At 39.5% G+C, this 20835-nt stretch overlaps 1 protein-coding gene across 2 annotated transcripts in view; it reads right to left on the bottom strand.

Moving 5' to 3' along the window:
• Window positions 1-20835, bottom strand: part of FZD6 (frizzled class receptor 6) — a 31487-nt gene that overhangs the window by 4776 nt on the left and 5876 nt on the right. For both annotated transcript variants that reach the window (XM_061604758.1, XM_061604749.1), the window contains exons 3-6: window positions 13220-13416; window positions 7412-8429; window positions 4610-4758; window positions 1214-1657 (exon numbers count right to left, since the gene is read on the bottom strand). In XM_061604758.1, coding sequence (XP_061460742.1) covers window positions 1214-1657; window positions 4610-4758; window positions 7412-8429; window positions 13220-13416 — 1808 coding nt within the window. The remainder of the gene's footprint in view (window positions 1-1213; window positions 1658-4609; window positions 4759-7411; window positions 8430-13219; window positions 13417-20835) is intronic.

Raw genomic sequence — 20835 nt, 5'->3', positions numbered from 1 at the left:
TAGACATATTTAGAACATATGAGGCCCAATGAACTACCCAGATAATGATGTTACTAGGCTGCCTATATAAATGATGCAAACCAGGGATGGAGAGTCTGTGCCCTCTAGTTGTTGTTGGTGCACTTTCACTCCCATCATCCCTATGCATTGGGCATACTGGGTGGGGCTGATGGGAGCTGGGAGTCCAGCAAAAACTGAAGGGCCACAGTTTCCTCATCCTTACCATAAACAAAATAAATACTCACGTTGAAAAATGGGACACATGCTTAGCAGGAATCGGATATTAAACGTGCATTCAGTTAAAGATTGTGGGTAGCAGGGATGGAAAAGGCCTCCAATAGGAAAGCCACTGTCATTTAGAGTTAACATTATGGACTACATGGACCCACAATTTGTCTCCGAATAAGGCATCCTTTACTTACTAAATAATCAGGTATCGGGATTCTTAATTTGTACTGCAGCAATTTCCAGATGCTGGTTCAGGGCCAAGATCAGCGACCACTGTAGCAATGGGATCTGCTACAATATGGTTCCAAAAGACTTAGGGAGTATAGAATATTTGGGTAATAAGATAAGCCAAAAGACAATTTTTAGCTTTGTTAAAATGTGTATTAGCAACATTGTTTTTCATAATTTATGTGGCATTTTATATGTGCACTGAACTTTAACAATGTTTACGCTGTTCTGTTCTTGCTGGAACACTGTAAGAGGAGTCTCATTCTTAAAAATGAGAGGCATAAGATTGTGCAAGACCAAGCGAGCCTCCCAGATACAAATCCAACAGGGATGCACAGGCTCTCACACTGGTGCAGAGTCTCTGCCCTGCTGGTTCATCTAATTGAGCTTTTGGTTTTCTAATTAACTTGAGAAATCTCACTGCTAATGTCTTCTATTTTGGCTCATCTAGTCTTACTGCAACTCTGAAATTCAACAAACTGGATACTGCCAGCCAGCTGTCTATGCCTTACATTCTATTTTCAGGTGTTCAGAAGTGTGGATGTCTAAGACAACATATCTGCTCTCAGTCAAAGGTTAGTCCAGGTGCCCACCTGTCGTACTTATATTGTAGCTTCATGTGATAAAAGCTTGTTTACAAGATTTCCCATTTCCTGCTATTTTAAAGTAAAATGTAGTATTTTCTCTTTTGATGGCAGTAACAACTAGCATGCATTAGTCAAAACACACAAACTAAAGGAAAATAAAAGTATCTTACCTTCCTTCAACCATTCTCTTCATGCTTTCAGATAAGCTGACAATATCTTGTGTGTTGTCTGCCTTTCCTCTCTTTTCTAGAGGTTCCAAAGCCACTTTGGGGTTGGAGAGCATTTGCAATGCACTTTGTTCACTGCGGGTGAACGCTTCGTCTTCCACTTTCTGATTGGGTGTTCCATCTGCTTCCATCTCTCTCTCAGATGTTTCAGGACAACTTTTGATCTCTGTGAAAGTCTCTTGGCTTAAGTAATCATGGTTAGCGATGGCCATTGCAGAAGTTCCATGATTAGTTGTAACAGTTGTGCTAGTCCCCATTGACTTTGAAATCACCTTCAGTTTGTGAGAGCTGGATTTGTAGTGCTTCTTTTTGTGCTTTGCTTTAGAGTTGTGCTTTAAGAAAAATTCACATGACTCTTGCAACACTCTTCGGCTTTCACTGATTGGACTGATAGGGAAAAAGACAATACATGGCATTACCACCCTCAATAATTATTTAGATGTGCCAATCACATTCCACCATCTTACTGAAATCATTGTCAAAACTACCAATGTTAAATTGTGCCAGAATACACTCTTAAGTAACTTTATTTTATTTATATGGAGCAAGTCTATCAAATGGGTAATTATTTTTTCCACTTCTCAGTGACTGAGATCGTGCTGGAGTCATTTAAGAGCCACTGCATTCTTTCAAATGTCTTCATTATTAAAGGGGAAGTAAGAGTGCATGATTTGCTCCAGGCCACTGGGCGAGTTTACTGCAGAGCTGGAATGCAACCACAGATCCATGTCCAATACTCTATGAAATTGAAGCCTGGACCACACAGATTATAACGGGCCAAATCATGAAAGTACAAGAACTCAGTTCTGCCCTTAGTTCTTCTTTGCCCAGCCACTCTCTTGTTGCCAAGAGCATAAAGCCTTGTAAGACACCAGAATCAGTGGGCAGTTCTCTCCACCTGTATTTTATCTTTGGCCAGCCAGTCTCTGCTCTCATCCTCTTACCCTTCAACACCATCCCTACTGGATCAAATCAAGGATCCACCTAAGTCCAGCATCCTACAGAGGCCAGACAGATGCCTCCAAGAAGCTCAAAAGCAGGACATGAAGGCAACAGCCCTACCCAGCAACCAATATTTAAGGGATATGTCCCTGAACATGAAGATTCCATTTAGCCATGACTAAATGTTTATATAGATATAAATGTTTATATCTGTTTAGTTCTACCGTAATACCTCTGTTAACAAATCTTCCGGGAATAAAGCTCCTTTTAACAAAGGGTTTTTTTAAAGGTAAAACTGACCAGCTTTGCTATAGATAAAACTTTCAAGCCTGTGCCTTGGCTTTAAGGTGAAACTGACCAGCCTGTGTTTTTGCTTTACATTAAAGAGATCTCTGGCTTTCTGCCAGGGCTGGGGAGGGAAGGATTCAATAAGATTTAGAGGAGGGGGAAGAAGGGGGAGGGGTGGGTGCCAGGTAAGTACCTTTTAAAGCTCCTGTTGAAACTGCCCCCACCATCCATGAGCAGGTGTAGGAACTTATCCCTATTCTTTCCATGTTATTCCTACCTCTGGTAGGAAAGCTTCTGTTAAAGAAGTTATGTCCAGGAACGCATCTACTTTGTTAACTGAGGTATTACTGTACATGGTGTGTGAAACAGTGCTTCCTTTTATCCCTCTACTGCTAGTCTCTCTTCAAATCTATGCTTCTCAACCTCTTTTCCTTCACACATCCTGTGTAGTTCCTTCCATTCAGCTTTCTAAATGTCAGCAACTTTGCCTTCATTCCCTCTGACAATGCTCAACTTTCTACCTCCTTCATCCACTGTTGCCTCAGGCCTGCGTCCATATCCCCCACTTTCCAAGCCACTGTCTGTTATGCTCCCCTACATCTTATGTCCACTCTTCCTAACCTTCACTCTTATTGCCAGCCCATACTGAAGAATCCCCTCCCCTCAAAAACCTGGTTTTTCACTTTCTTTGCATAACCTATATCATTTGCCAAAGTTCTACCCATTTTAAAGTGTATTTTAAACAGCATTTCCATATTTTGGATGTTGTTTGGTTCGTTATTGTTTGTTTGTTTGTTTTTTATTATTTATTGTATTTATTGTATTTATATATTGTGCTTGTTTTTATCTTTTTGTACACCGCCCAGAGAGCCTTCGGGCGGTATATAAATTAAACTAAATAAATAAATAAAAATAAATACATTTCCTATGAACTATTTGAATATTCCTCAAATCACATCAACTCAACGGCTAACCAGGTGCTTCTGATTTCATACACATGCAAGCGACATAATTTTTTAGTGTTAAAAAAAATACAGTATTTACCTTAAAGTAACTACACTAGGGATGTGGGTAAATAAATCACACTATCTAGGACAAACTACCTGTGTAAGAAGGGGCTATACTTCGCAGAGAAGATCACTTAGTTCAGAACTCCACTAAAGAAAAAAAAGCACACATATGAAATAACTATACATGAATGAAAAAAAGAAGGAATATGGAAAGGAACATATATATTTTCACTATAAGGGAATGCAGACTGAAGGAGCTGAAGAAAACTGCTTACAAAACTTGGCTGAAGAAGTCTTAAAAAATACAGAAATCTAAAAGCCACATTAAGAATTCAAAATGCAAAGGAAAATCTAAAGGCAAGTAATGGAAAAAAGTACACCCAAGGAAACTTAGCCAGATTAAACCTGTATAAAATCAACTCCATAAAAAATTAAACAGAAGAACAGACCTCTCTGTGGGAGATTTACAGGAAATAATGATCTCAAGAAGAGGAGAAATTCAGAATAAACTCCAAACAACATATAGTTCAATGCAATGTCAAGAATCAAGGAAGTCTGCAGAAAAATATGGCATAGCATTAAAGCATTCATGCTAATATAGGCTGCAAAAAAGCACACACACATGAATTGCCTAAGTCAGAGCCCTGCTGCTCAGGATAAAACAGCTTAGTCTCTTTTGCAAAAGGAGAAAAAAGGACCAGTTTGCCAAGGAAGATCTGTTTCAGGGAGAAAATTTGTATCTGGCAAACTTCAGCTAAAAAGCCAAGCCTAGTTTAAGTGTCTGAGGGCACTTCCAGACCTTGCAGTCAACATTCTGGAATCAGTTCACAAATTGCCCATAAATTCCAGTTTACTGATAGCTCATATGTGAGAGAAACAGGTGGCACTTAAACAATGACGACAACAGGAAGTTTCACTTTCAAGATGTGAGACTATGTGGGGGGTTTTGGGGGGGAGGAATTCTTTTACAACCTGCCATCCTAGAAGCGAAGTCAGGAAGCAATGCGAGATGCATACATAATACACATTTTAAAAACATGTCAATTAGCAGCGACCAGTAATTTTATTTATAAATGTCACCACACAAAAAGTTCCTTACTCTCTTTTGCGATTTCTGTTGAAGAAACTTGCCCATTCAGAGCACGTCTTCTTGCTTCCCACCCAGAAGACTGGAGAGATGCCAACAATTAAAGTCATCAGGTATTTCATCAGAAACAAAATTATTTCTGGCCTTGCCAATATCTTGACCTGGAAAACAATAACCATTCATTAAAAATACAATAGAAAAATAGTTTTCCTGCAGTGTATTTCAGAGGACAAAATGCACAGTGATAAAATAGTTTGCAGCATAGATATAAAACTGCATTCAAGCTTAAACAGCTTGTAAAAAATGTGAATACCTTTTTAATCACATTTAAATTGGTTTAATCACAATAGTTTCCCCAATAAATCCTGGAAATTGAAATGTTGCAAGCGCAAACAGGGATAATATGAGGCTATAACAGAATTCTGAATAGCCCTATTTTGTTTAGAAAGTGACAGAGAAATAAGAATTAGAAATAAATACATAAGTTATGTTACTCCAGCACTGCAAAACTACAATTCCAGAAATCCTTTGAGAAACCTGAAGGAACTTCCTTAACACTTGTCTATGCTTTTAAATGGTGAAGACAGACACAGTTAAGTTAGAATATTCAAAAGGCATGGCCACAGCTGTACAGGAGATGGAAGAAATGCAGAAATGTGTGACTGATTATTCAAAATCATAGCCAATTTCATTAGCTATACTCTGTTACAGTAACACAGTTGTGTCATCTGAGTATACAGTAAAGATGATAGAACTGACGGGCTGAAGTTAACGAGAGATGGCAGAATTTTCAGAGTGCCTTGGGGGCATGTACTAGTGTTTTTCTTGCTGTTCACTGCAAAATTAATCCACTGTTGTGAAGAACAGGCTAAAGAGAAGCAATGATAACTTAACTCAAGTGCTAACTTGTCTGTCTTACCTATTCCAATTTTTATTTTATATAGCTTGGCTAACTGAGATTTCTCAATTACAATCCTGACCTGTTTTAATTAGCTTGAGAATCATTAGCTAGCGGAAGTCAGAAACACTGTTTTTGAGTGAACTAGTTATTTCAAAACACTTTAACCAAGCTGAATGTAATAAAGTATAAAGAAACTTTAGGCTCCAATCTATGGACATAAACATACTGCTAGAAAGGAAAGTTTATGTTCTAAATATTTCTGTTGAAATAATATTTGTATTAGAATAAATATAGTATTTATTTAGGTTGTTGTTATGTGCCTTCAAGTCAATTACGACTTTTGGCGACCCTATGAATCAGCGACCTCCAAGAGCATCTGTCATGAACCACCCTGTTCAGATCTTGTAAGTTCAGGTCTGTGGCTTTCTTTATGGAATCAATCCATCTCTTCTTTGGCCTTCCTCTTTTTCTACCCCCTTCTGTTTTTCCCAGCATTATTGTCTTTTCTAGTGAATCATGTCTTCTCATGATATGTCCAAAGTATGATAACCTTAGTTTAATCATTTTAGCGTCTAGTTATTTAGGTTAGTGGTAGCCAATGCGGTGCCCTCCAGAAACTGTGGACTACAACTCCCATAATCCCAGACTACTGGCCATGCTGGCTGGGGCTGATGGGTGTTGTAGTCTACAACATATGGAAAATACCACATTAGCTACCTTCGTTCTAGCTGCAGCTAGGAAGATGTAGTTCATTTTAGCTGCTATCTACAAGATAAGCATAAAGTTCAATTTTGCATTTCTCCATTTCTGAGTGACTTAAAACTTAGTTTGATATACACAGCACAGAAGGTTTTGCCATCTAATTTAGTGGGAAGAAATGCATGTTTTAAGTACCAATCTTCATAATTATCTTCAGTAGCAACTGACGGGTCTAAAATCCACAGGATTGTCTCTAGCAGCATATTAGTTTTGCTGTTTAACAATTTTTTTAACATTTCTTCTTAGGAAATCATAACTAGGCGTTACCAACATCTTGGTACATTCGAGGACAGGGGTGGGGAATCTCCGACCTGCCGGCCAATCTTGGTGTGCCAGGGTGTCTAATTTGGCCCGTGAGGCAATTTTTCCTAAACCATGCCCACCTGCTGATGGGCAGGAAGACAGGGTTTAATCCTGCATCGGCTGCACACCCTGCTCCCAGTAGGGAACAAGATTGCAGAGCCAAAACAGCAGAATTTAATCTTATCAGCTGATGAGCAGGTGTTAAAGGCTTTTGCAAAAGCGCTCTTTGAAGTACCTCTATGCTTCTCCTTTAAGTGAGGGATGTTCTTTTATGCAGGCTCCAATGTTTAATGGAGAAGAAGAGTGGCTGTTTCAAAGGGCTTTCAGACGGACCCTACATACACATTCAGAGACTCAAACAGGAATGTGGGGGCTGTCTTAAAGCCCTTTGCAAATAGCAAAAGGGCTCTGAACCTACTATGGTTTCCCAAGTACCCGACAATCAGTTGGCTGTCTGGCACTTAAAAGCCCCTTGCAAGAGATGTTAAGAAGTGGGTGGGGCTGTCCACCAGTCAAATTTGGTCTGTGAAGCAGATTCTGATAAGGATCTGGCCCATGGAGCCAAAAAGGTTTTCCATCCATGTTCTAGAAGAACACTATTCAAAGGAAGACTGAATGCTACATCGAGCACTAGGACAGGACCACTCAGAGGCATTAGTGGTATTGACCTATCACCAATGAACTCTTTCAGGCAAACCGCACATCAGAAATATGCAACAGCCGTAAACAAGGCAATATCACAGTTGTTGCTGCATTGAAATCCCCAGTACTACACATATGTGCAGAAACTGTAATGAATATCAAGGTTCTAAGTTATTCAGGTACAAATTGTACAAGTATTTCAACCTCACCTGATATGGGCAAGGTATATGGAACTCAACACAATGATCATAAACCCAAGTGATTTCCCAGATCTTCCTGTACGCTTGCTCATAGATATAACATCCCAAGAGCATCACTAGAGGTACCAGGTATAAGCCACTGAAGACACCAATTCGAATCATGAATTTCTTCAGCTTTTCTTGATTCCTGCCATCATTCTGTATAACTTGCCGCACATGATTTAGAGAAATTATGCCTGCTAAGAGGAGAGACAAACCAACAAATACACAAAGGCACAGAGGCAAAAGGACAAAGTATCTTGAAGCATCGAGGTCATAGAGGCCAACGAAACAAACACCACTGATGTTGTCACCTTCCACTTTGTTCATGGCAAGCAGCATAACTGTGAGAAAGCCAGGCATTCCCCAAGCAACTGCATGGAACCACATTGCTTTTTGTTCAATCGCTTCACAGCTCCATTTTCGTCCAGCAGCTAGAAACCAAGTGACCGTGAGGATCACCCACCATACAGTTCCAGCCATGGTGAAAAAATACAGAGCCATAAAAACAATTGTGCAGCCTTTGTTTTGAGAACCAAGAACAACTGTTTCACCAAGCTGTAGTTTTTCATCTACCTTACTGCAGGCTGTTTTATTTCCCAGGACAAAACCAAGGAAGTACACCAGAGACACTATGCTGTAGCAAACAGAATAATATATTATTGGCCTCTCTGGATACCTGAACCGCTTAACATCAATCAAAAATGTTAGGAATGTGAAGAGAGTTGCACAAAGGCAAAAAATTGAAACAATCCCAATGAAGCTTTTGGCAATGTCTAGCTCATGATCACTGAAATACATGTTGGGACAGGGAGGTGCACACTGATCAATTCCCAAGAACTTGTAGCCTTGTCCATTGGAGGTCTGCAAATGGCGTGGACACCAAAATCCATAGTCCCTTCTGGGTTGCCCTGGGTTTTTCTTAGTGCCATGGGCTCTCGTGGCGAGAGAAACAGTGACAGCAGCCGTTTCATCACAATCCTCCAACCTAGAAATGCAAAAGAGGGGCCATGAGACTGGCTCATGAAGTGATGGACTTCATTCAATGTTACTTTTAATCCACTATCTGAAGAACATGTTCTATCAAACTAAACTGTAACTGGGTTTGTGAAGAATAAAAAAGAGCTTTTCAAAGAGAATATGCACCTATGCATCTATTACATTTAAAGCTTCCCCAATATTTATCAATTTTTTGACAAACCTTTTTTTCAGTTGTGAGAATTCAGATGAAATGGCTTACACAAATATAAAAAAATTAAATTTACTACATTGGTATACAGTATTTCACTCCAAAAATGGTTTAGAGATGGTATACAGAAAATAAACACATCCCAAGTAAAAACAAAAAAACTGTGGCTGGTGAAACCAGTCAAAAGTAGTCATCCTAATGGAGCATAAGCTGGCAACTGAAAGGACATTGTAGCAATAGTTCATTAACTTGCCTCTTGGAGCAGCAGGAGGGCAGGAACTCAACAGTCTGTAAAAGGTCATTCCACAGTTTGAGGGTGGCAATCAAGAATGGCTTCCAAAAGAAGGGGGCTATCTGGCCTCCAAATACAATGGAACCTGAAGCAGGGCCTTCTCATTTAATCTCACATTATAGGGAGGTTCAAACTGCACATATTTCATTCTATGCCATAAAACACGCACCTGAAGCCACATTAAGGCAGTCTACAAATCTAGAACCACAAATATAAAGACCACAAGCAGCCAGGACCAACGCTAACAGAATCAGCTCCATCAGTCATCAGGAAACACTTTCCAGGTTAAAAAGTGGTTTTTGTTCAGGAAGGGAAGGCTTGAAGAGATGGGCCCATGTGAGCCACAGTTCATAAAGCAATCCACAATGTGGGCACAACTGCAGAGGAGGAGTGGCTCATGGCCCTGCAGCTCTTACACTTGTAAAGGCACTTTCCGCTATTGCCCCTATTCCTATGATTCCCTCTACCATAACCATCGATTGCTTCAGACATCTTGCAAAAATACCTTTTTTGCCCAGGATTTCCCTGACCTGCCAGATCAGAGTCCATATTTATTTGCATAATTCCTTTAACTCCTGTTTTTATACCACTGTTTCACTGGTTCTGTTGTATTTGTTATAATGGCATTGTTTATGACGTATAATGTTAGAATTGTTAAAAAAAAATTAAGCAGTTTATAAATGCTTTTAAATAAATAAAGTGGCCTCAAGTTGCACATATTGTCCTTTACAGAAGAGAGTATGGCACCATCTAAAAAGCAACTGCAGTGTCCCTCCAGTCATAGTTTGAAGTGAACAGCTGATTCTAAATCTGATGGAGATGAAAAATAGAGCTGCAGGTCATCAGCATCACCACTCTTTTGCAGGGACTAATCTTCAACATGTTAGCCTTCATCCAGCCTGCAATCCCCTTCACCAATTCATAGGATATCTAAATCATTATAGTACTTCCTGATGAATGGGAGAGAACGCATGTAGCCAAAGCTACTGAACTACCGGGAAAACAAAACAAAATTCCTACATCATATTATTTATAAGATTTCCCAGACACTTTCTACAAAACAGTCTCAAGGTAACTTACCACCACAACAGCAGCCAAACAAACACTGATCAAAAATTAACAGTCAAGTTCATCAAGATGTTAACCTAGCACCAAAAAGATAGTTAAGGCAGGCATCACTTGGAAGACCATTGTGTAACTTTCCCTTAAAGTGGACATTTCAAAGTGTTGCGTACTTCCAAAATATCAAGCTGACTTTTGACACTAGCATGTCACTCCCAGAAGATATCATAAGAGAAATATGAAAATGGGACATTTGTACATAGAATGGGACATGAATGCCTACTTCATAAAGGTAACAGAAGATAATAATCATATATACTAAGAGTGAACTCAATTTTCCAAGTGTTGATCCTTATGTAGCCAAAACACCTTACAAAAACAGGGGCCCAAGACATTTTACTACCCGAAGCGAAGGACAAATTCCATAATCATCAGGCTTGTTAGTTGCTTGTTACCCAAAGCCTCCAAGCCACTTACAACATATTAAAGACATAAACATAAATACATAATACCATAAAACAGAAAAAACAAGCCCCATAACAGCCACAGGAGCCCAAGCAGCACACTAGCAACAAAATCATCATCTCAGTCTATCAAATGACTGAGGAAAAGAAAATTCCACATACAGAAGTAATCAGACTAGGAGCTGAAATTTAACATCAGTGATAAGGTAATGACCTCCAGAAACACCCGAGGCAGCAGGCTCATTTAGGGGGCCAAGAACAGCCAGCAGAAGAGAATAGCCTGGGGATTGTTGGGGAACAGCCAGGGGGTCACTGTTGCCCCTCCCAGCATCTGCCCCCTGAGGCAGTCGCCTCACTTTGTCTCTACAGTGGGGCCAATCCCAGTCAAAGAATGAAGTATCTGCAGGCTTGGGAGCAGCATCCCAAAGCTGGCAAAGGCACAAAACCCCAAGCACGGGAAAATCCCCATAAAACAACCCATTGAGGACTGAATATGCTCAGTGGCCACAGAACGCCAAGTGTCCTTGGGCGGGCAAGGAGAACTGGAAAACCAACAGGACAGGGAAGGGCATGGCTGGCTGTAACTCTAAACAGGAGCACACACACAGCAACCTTTTACTGCAGGTCTCTTGTCAACCACTTTCAGCCATAACAGTGAAATGGAACCATGTGCCTCTGAATACCAGTTATGGAGGTGTGGGGAAAGACAGCGGGGAAAGGACTATTGCCTTTATATTCTTCTTGCAGGTTCATTGAAATAGCTGGCTAGCCACTGCTGAAAACAGAATGCTGAACTAGGTAGATTTTTCAGTCCAGTTCTACACCATTCTTCTGATATTATCATCTTAATGTCAGCATTCCAAGCATAGAGCAAGCCAAGTTCTCGCAGGTCAGGTATAGGAATTCAGCTGCTGCCTCAGACTTGGAGAGACACTTGGAGAATGAAACACTTCCAACACTAGCCAGGATCAATCACCTATGTTTGCCAAATTCAAGCTTCATTTGATTAGTACAGATGATGTATGCATTTTGTATACTTGCGTCTGCTACACAGATGTCACATCCATGGAGGGTTTTTTTAAGTAATAAGTGTCTAGTTGTGCTTAGTTTTTCTTTATCAGTTAATTTAGGTCTTGTTCATACTAGGAGTCCTCCCCAGCTAGAATGCAACTGATCACCCTCTCGCACAACAGAACATTTGTGATGGTTTTAAAAGACAACTAGATTTTAGTTTCAAAAGTAGGAAGGATGTCCTTGAGTGGAGAATACAAAGTCCTCTTCCCTCCTTTAGCTATCAAAGTGTTCATCCAATATGGAGTAGTGGCTGTAACTGGAGAGAGATTTATTCACCTGTCATTACATTTCTCAAAATTTAACTTTACTACTTAACTTTACTAATTGGATTTTTCTTACCACCTAGTCATGATGCCTATGCATGGAAGCAAGAGTTTTTTTATAAACATATTTGTATACTGCTATTGTAAATCAAAGGGATTTACAACAAATAAAAAATGTATTTAGCCTTTGGGGATAGCATAACATAACCAAACAGGGATGTAATGAGCTCTGATTAGGAAGACGCATTCTCAATCAATGCTTTCACTACAGATGAATCAGAAAATGAGGCCATTTCACATTCGTCTCACATCAACACAACCTGGACAATTTTGCTAACTCCCCAAAGGTTTGCTATTACATATAATTTTTATAGATTCTCAAATACCAAACAAACACTAAGAAGATACAGAGGAATAGTTTGACAACAGAACAACACATAGTTCAGCTAAGTATAGGTGTTAGAGGAGTATATCCCATCTCTATGCGAATCAGTAAATATAAGAGGAGTATCACTCCTACCGGTACATCAGAATCGTAATTGCTCTGTATTGTTTTAGTCTCTGTTGCAGCTCTAGACTGAATGCCTGCTAAAACCAAAACATTTACTGACCATATTATGTGCTTTCTGGCCATGGTGGAGGAAAAGGCAATGTAAGGTTCTCTTACCAAAGAGATCCAACTTTGGGGGGGGGGTGAGGTGAAGGTCATTGTTTTCTAATTAGGGATCTTTAGGGTCTTTCTCGCCACAGCCATCTTTTGAAGCTACCTCAACTGCTGTTAACCAACCACTTCACACGCTAGTCCTGTAATGATCTTTGTTCCCTATATGGATGAGCAAGGATCCAAAGCACCCTATGAACATGAACAGAGGAAATTGGAAAAGCTGAATAGCAGATCTGATTTCATGTCTCTGTTTATTTCTATACACACACGAGAAAATATTTATCCAATTCATCAGAAGTATGAAACATACTCTGCTCCAGTACATGTATAAACCTCGCAGTGCTCCTCTTGAAGGAGCAAACACACCCTTCCTTCCAGAGCTTGGAAAAGTTACTTTTTTTGAACTACAACTCCCATCAACCCAATCCAGTGGCCATGCTGGCTGGGGATGATGGGAGTTGTAGTTTTAAAAAATAACTTTTCCAAGCTCTGCTTCATTCTTACCACATAAACAATCTAATTCACAAATGTTCCCCCTCACAAAAAAAAGGTAAGCCTAAGAACTGCATACATCCGGGGAAAGGAATCAACACACAATTGGGTGCCAGGATAGAGCATCTGTTTCCACAAGATCCTCTGTGTGGAGGAGGTGAATACCTGCTGCTCTAACAAAGAAAACTTCTGCAGGGGGTGGGAGGGATGTATGGACTGGAACTTTGTCTTACGCCAGAGTAAAATCCAGTGGACATAAAGTAAATTAAACACTGTACCGGTTGCATTCAAGCTCCTCATTCCACTTAATTTCAAAAGTGTCTATCAGTTGTTTACAGTCAGAGTACACTCTTTCACAGAGACTTCGGCATGGGTGAATCACACGTGATTGTCCCATGCAGGCAGGCACAAATGCTTTGCACAGAAATACATGGATATCTGGTGAGCACTGAACATTCAGAAGAGGAAGGAAGTCCTTTGGGAGAGAAACAAAAGATTTTTATTAGCAAGTCTATAAATAAATCACATCAGAGCAAAGCTAACTTTAATCAATGAAGCCTACAATTATTTTCTTATAAAACTGACACCAACTTCTTACAGAACTTGAATTATGAAAAATTGGCCATCTATGAAATTTCAGGTGTGGAGCAAGTGTTTTAATTGGGGAGGGGGCCCATTACCCTCTCCTTGGCTTCTTCAAACAGCCTTCTTGCACATTTTCCCATTTCTCTTAAAGTTGATGTTGCCCTGCACAGGGAAGAATAGATTTCAAGGCAATGCTACACTCTTATTATTGGTGAGCAAGGAAAAGGTATATGCTTAAAGTATATAAAATATCGAGTGTACACCAAATTCATCACATATGTTACTACAGAGCAATGCATTTGGACAGGAGGAAAAAATGTTATTTTTCCCCACTTACCTTCATGCAACTCCCATATATCAATTTATCACTGTCAATGTAAAACATTTAAAAACATCAGGCAACAGTTGGCTCCAGAGAGGTACCAAACTGCACTACAAAGTGGAAACATTTACATCAAAACAAAATGCATAACAGTGCAAGTTTAAAATAGTAAGAATTAGAGAAAAACCCTTGGTTTTGTGAGAAGGCACACGGAACGGAGTTCTGTTTCCTAGAATCCAAGCATTAAAGCATTTTTTTGCTGAGAAAGTTAAAAAAAATCTATAATGCTATTTAATTCACTGAGACAATAATCACTTCAACAGTTTCTAGAAGCCTATGAACTTTTCTATGAACCAAAATTCGACCAACAAACTTAGAACCAAAAGAAATAAGCTTTCGAGAGTCTCGTGCTATAGGCACAGGTAGTATTCTTTGATTTAGAAATGTATGCATGGATTGACTTCATCTATTAAATGAATCTGGGGTGGGGAGAGAATGAGTATATATGCATATATACCCCATACCAGTCAGTAACTGTTGGATAAGGCGCTGGCAGCTGCTGCCATTGGGTAATTAAATTCCAGGTTTCTACTGTGAACCCCAGTAGATACATTATATTTTAAAGCTAATTTTCTTGTAACCATGTTACACATTTAATATCCAGAATCCTAGTGCTCATTTTGCATTTAATCATTTCCTTCTGCTAGCTGTTAAAAGTGGCAGATTACTCTTTCCAAAGTACCAGGTTATGTGCTTAATTTCATGTTGGTTGTTATACTCAATGGCCATCTGGAAGATATATAAATAGGCATATTTTCCCTTTACCGTTCATATACATTAAATGGGCCAACTGGAAACTTTCCATAAACAGAAGTCCACATTTTCCAACCACCATTAAAACAAAAGCAGAGGAAAATACATTATCCAGTTGAATTGTTAGCGAGGGGACCAGGGAGAAGTGAACAACAAATGAGATCATTCCTCCACAGGAAATTAAGAGTTCATCGCTTTTAAGATTTTAAAAAAGGCTTAGTTCCTCAGAGTCTGGGGAGATCCAATGTTCAAATTATTACTCTTCAAGCAACAGAGGACAGGATGAGAATGTGTAGCTTAAGGGCTACTCCCAATTTCTTCCCATGTACAATTCCAGGAGAAACATAATATCTGAAGAGCACCACTGGCAATATATATTGTACATACATTAATAGAAAAGTATAGTTTTATTTTTCCCCACAATTCCTTGATAATCCATCTTGGGATGGAGAGAAACCAACTTCATTCTGGGGAAGATGGGAGAGCATACAGCTATGCTCAGGTCTAAATGTTTTAAACCACACTGATCTGCACTGCACTGCAGACTGCACTGGCTCAACTGAAGGGCATGAGGCATTCAACATATCACTGCACTAAGTTAACATAGCCTCCAGTTTTACTCCCACGGAATTGGGAGTAAGCCTTAGTGAATTCAACAGGACTTACTTCTGAGTAGACCTGGTTAGGACTGCACCATTTCCCTTGTTTGAATGAGACAAGTAAGATAAGACACAATTTTCAGAGTGGTTTAACAATCCCTCTTCCCAGAAAGCTGGGAACTGTAGCTCTGTGAGGGGAACAGGCATCTCCTCTCAGCACCCTTCACAAACTACAGTTCCCAAGATTATTTGGGGGAAGCCATGACTGTTTAAAGTGGTATGATGATGCTTTAAATGTATAGTTCAGATAGGGCCTGAGGAGGAGATCTTAGCTCCCAGTCTGTCTGATAGGGGTAAGAGTGAGGGACGCAGCTCACACAAGGCTGCTAATCAGCCACTTTCCATACCTTGAACTAGTAAATATCCATCTCCACAATTAAGATTCAATTATATAAAGCAGACACCAATATTCATTCTATGCATAAAGATACATTTGCAGTTATTCTATCAATCCAAAGGGACAGCAAATCAATACTAGCATTTAAGTGAAAATGTGTTCTCTCTGTTAGCAAGACAGATTAAAAATACTATTCAATTATAAATTTATTTGATCAGAGAGAACTGCTAAGTACATGTTTATGAGTAATTGAAGATAACTACTTGGGTGTGAAAAATGAGACACCATCTATTACCACTGGTTTCACTGATAACATTTACTTCTAAGCAGGAACTTCAGCATAACACATTTTTCACACAATTTATCCAACGGCAATTGGACTGTCATGGGAGCCCCCTCCCACCTGCCAACACACACACACACAATACAAAAGCCTGATTTTTTTTTCTTGAGAAGCACTGGGATGTATCCTAGAAATGCAATGCCAAAAATTAGCAGGAGCAAGGAGGAGTCCTTTTTTTCTCCAAATGAGATGCATGTACAATCTGCCTGCATTGGCAGCTTATCCACCTTTAATACAATCGGAGGGCTGCATTTGCTTCTGGGCAACCTTTCGGGAGACACAGGCAAAAGTGGGCGAAACAATGGATGTGAATTTTACCTTTGTATAATAAGCTAGTTCCTTCACACGCCTCTCTATTTTTCATCCAGGCGAGCAGGAAGCATTATCAAAGTTCAAGGAAATATTCCAGTCAGACAAAAACACTCAAAGGAAGGTGCAAAGCAGGGCGAATGAAGGCATAGGGAAGGCCAGGCAAGAGAGGCCTGGAGGGCCACACTTGGCCCCGGGGACTGAGGTTTCTTATCCATGCTTTAACATCTGACTAATTTACATGCATCTACCAGAATAGATGTATAATGCAAAGCAGGAAACTAAGCTATTAGTCACAACAAATAAAGGTGGGCTGAAATGATTCAGGGTGAAGTAGTATCATCAGTATGCTGATGACATTGAACTATGACAGCAATATACAAGTTAGCCCAGACTGTAGAGTGCATAAATATATAATAAAATAAAAAATAAAAATTATTAAATTTGTATCCCGCTCTTCCTCCCAAAGGGAGCCCAGGGCAAGAAACAGTGATAACACACTAAAAACATCTTTAAAAAACACTTTAACAACAATCACGATGCAGACTGGGATAAACATATCTGCTTAAAAGGCTTGTTGAAAGAGGAAAGTTTTCAGTAGGTACCCGAAAAAACATCAGAGACAGCACCTGTCTAATATTTAAGGGGAGAGAATTCAAAACAGTAGGTGGCACAACCCTAAAGGCCCAACTCCTATGTTGTGTGTCCTGATGAGATAGTGTCTGCAGGAGGCTCTCACCTGCAGAGCTCAGTGATCAAATGGGTACATAAGGGCTGAAACGTTCTTTTGGGTATCCTGGTTCCAAGCTGTATAGGCCTTTATATACCAAAACCAGTCAGTGCAATTCTTTCTGGAGCAGGGTAACATGTCGGTGATGTCCTGCTCTCAGTTCTAAGCCTAACCTAATGCACAATGGCCAAGTAAGTCAATCACTACAGGAGTTCATTGCATGCAACATCTGATAGCATCTATCCTCCTGCACAACTGTTTTGGTGTATTTCCTTATTTGGAGAGCCACCAGTAAACTCTTCTGGCTCAGTGAAGTTTTCCTTGTTTGTTAAAAATCATCAATAGCAAAAAACTGCTAACTTTAAAGGAAGTGTATAGACACTAGAAGAGAGTTGTTAACCAGGAAGTCCCAGTTCAAGATTAATCACAACTACGGACTGACTATATGTCTATGCACAAGCTCCTTTTTCTCAGTCTAAGCTACACATCTGGGGAGTATATAGAACTACTTATAGGGATACTGCAAGGACAACTGAGTCAAAGTATCTGAAGCAAAGAAGCACTATAGAAATACCACTAGTTTCTGAGGAATATCAAGTTAGGATTTTCCCAGTATCACTAGGTGATGGAGAGAGTTGTCTTTATAGATCAGAGTTGTCTTTATAGTTCATTAAATCTATAATTCTAGTTCCTAACTCTTCTGCTTGTTTAATGTTCCCTTTCTTCATCTTTAATCATGTTCCCTCTATATATTTCCTGGTCTTTAAGATGCCACACAACTCTTGGTTTGTTTTCTCTACATATGTTTTCATTCACTGCTTCTTTTATTTTTTCAGATTTATGTTCAAATGTATTAAGCGTCTTCATGACCTTGCACCATCTTTATCTTCACTGCTTTCACTCTTGTCTTCTTCAGACTCTTTGCTTGTCAAACACTAATCTTATTAAATCTCTAGTTCTTGTGCCATCTCTTGCCTCCATGAGTACACACTCTTTCTCTCTGTGAATCTCTGTGTGGAACTCTTACATATTCCACAGACCTCCTCTCTGTCTAACTTAAGAAATAATTAAAAGCTCATCTTTAATAGGATGTACTTTTAAACTTGTTTCATCGTACTTATGGGTTAATTATTGTGGGTTATATCCAATGTTTGGTCTACTCAGAGTATACCCATTTAATAGACATGGCTAACTTAAGTTCATTCATTTCAATGGGTCTACTCTGAGTAAAATTTAGTTGGAGACAACCTTATATTCTTTAACTGTTTTCCATTGGCCTAGTTCACACATAAAGCTAAGCCATGGTTAACGTTCATTAACCATAGTTAATAAACTAACACTTAAGCAGTTGTCTCAGCTTTAACTATCATTTATTATATCCCTCTCTTCCCCCAATAAAAGGAGACAAACCAGGAAGAGCTGCTCTTCACTCGCAGCTCTGCAGCTTTGGGATGGTAATGACTCCTTAACTACAGGTAAGTTTGCACATAATGCCAAGCTATGGTTCATAAATCAACTACAAATCTTGATTAATGAGCAACATTTAAACAATAGGAAATAAACCATAGTTAAGCTGGTAGGCTAGGTTCACACATAGCACTAAGTCATGGTCAGCATTATGTGCAAACCAGGCCATTCTCTCCCAGCTTGTGCAATCACTCCACCTCTCATTTTCTGTCTTGTTTTGTAGACTGAGAGCCTGCAGGGAGGCGCTTCATGTTTTCTTTATTTTTGTCACACACCTAGAACATATTAGGCACTTTTATGAATAAGTAACAACCACAAAAGTCTAGCTTCTACTCTAGCCATCTGACTACCATCTACCATTCTGTTGTCCAATTACCCAGCTGAGATTTATTTATTTTTATTTATTTATTTATTTATTTATTTATTTATTTAATTTATATACCGCCCTAAGCCCGAAGGCTCTCTGGGCGGTGTACAAAAAGATAAAAACAAGCAATGTATAAATACAATAAATCAAAAAACAAAACAAACAAATAATAAGAAACCAAACAACATCCAGGATACAAAATAATAATGAAAATGCTATTAAAACACACTTTAAAATGATCACTTTGAAGTCCTCCACTTTGGATTTTAAACATTAACTGTTCATTCCCAACACCACGGAATTTGTTAATAAGTTAAGCAGTAGCAGTCTGCAATACAGCTTCTTGATGGACCCCACTATCTATAGTATTTAATTCTGTTTATTCTTACACTCTTGCTGCCTGTCTTTCAGTTACTGATCTGCAGTGGAATCCATTCTCCTACCTCATGACATTTTATCAAGTTGCCTCAAGAGTCTCTGCTGAGGTAATTCATCAAAAGCTTTTTGAAAATTTGACTGCACAGATCTACCAGATTGATGTAACTCCAGGCTTAAGGGTACAGTAAGACTACCATGAACAGACACAATGCCCACCCCTTTCATTTATGTAAAAGGCAATGCCTGAACTGACATATCTAGCATTTATTTGAACACAGGGTCTCCCTGACCCAATGCATACAATATAATAGATATCTTCAACTATTCAGTAACCAATGCACTAAAGGATTATCAAGAACAAACAGACTAGCACTACCCACTAGATGCTACTGGTGGCAGTCTGAATGGGGGCCCTATGAGAGTGCAGATTCAAGTGCGCATGGCTCTCTCCATGGGGACAAAAACCCTGAATGATTTGTGGAGGGACTTGCCTGATTAGGGAAACAGCCTCTTCAAATTGTCACTAACCATGACCAGTGTGTTTGTTGGCATCTGTGGGGTAGGCCTTTGGGAATCTTTTCATGTATTTGGTATCCACAGGTACTAAATGCCTGAATAGTTACTTGATACAGAAGGATGGCAGATGACAAGCCTGGCACCAGCAAGTGGCCACGTTGAGCACAGGCCCAAGGGCCCCTGCCCAATCTATAGGCTGGGGCTCATAAGGTAGATCACTGCGAACTGCACCAGAATCAGGTCTTAAATAGGCCCCACTTTGCCACACACATGCTGATGTGACAGTGTGGGACACAGGGTGGCCAGGCCTATTTAAGTCCACACTGCTTGCATGGGGGAGGTGCCTGAGAGCCCACTCATGCCTGGTGCTAGCCCTGGCAGATGAGATCAAAGGAACATCATCCCCTCTAACAGCAAAGGTGGGTGTTCCTGTACCTGTCAGTTTAGAAGTAAATCAGGTCTACCCCAAAATAAGGTAGTAGTTTCTGGAGATTTGGAGGTAGTCCAGGTATGCGTAAGTATATTTGTGCATTAGATCTGATGTATGCTCATAGTGTTAAACTATTAGGGAATATTTCCACAGGATTAATTGCTCTCCTTAACCAAAAGCAATAGATGAGATAGAATACTACTAGGAAGCTTTGAAAGGCATAGAAAGTAAAAGCACATTCACCTTCTTACACTAGAAGCCAACAGGAGCTGAGCATGTTTTATTCGTAATTTCAAGAAACAAGTTTGCAGTACAGTTTTATGAACACTTACTCAGAAACAAATCCTACCCACTCCAACAGGATATGCTCCCAAGTAAACATGATTAGAACTGAAGCCTTAGAAAGCCTCTTCTTCAAAACTCTGAATCAAGTTTTGTTTTCCATTCTTTCATGTACTGACTTGCCACCATTATAGTGCAAGAGAGAAAGGAGTGCTTCAATGCAATTTCTTATTGCACAAGTATCTTCTTCATTTTCCTGTCACAAAAAAAGCATTTGCATTGTGCATAGAAATCTTCAGATATAAGAAAGCACTGCATTACCTTCAGCAAATATATACTACTAAAACTAGAAGTTT

Source organism: Rhineura floridana, chromosome 1 (assembly GCF_030035675.1).
Source record: "Rhineura floridana isolate rRhiFlo1 chromosome 1, rRhiFlo1.hap2, whole genome shotgun sequence".
NCBI lineage: Eukaryota > Metazoa > Chordata > Lepidosauria > Squamata > Rhineuridae > Rhineura > Rhineura floridana.
Note: the sequence above shows the minus strand (reverse complement) of the source record. Positions and strands in the feature narration are given on the sequence as shown.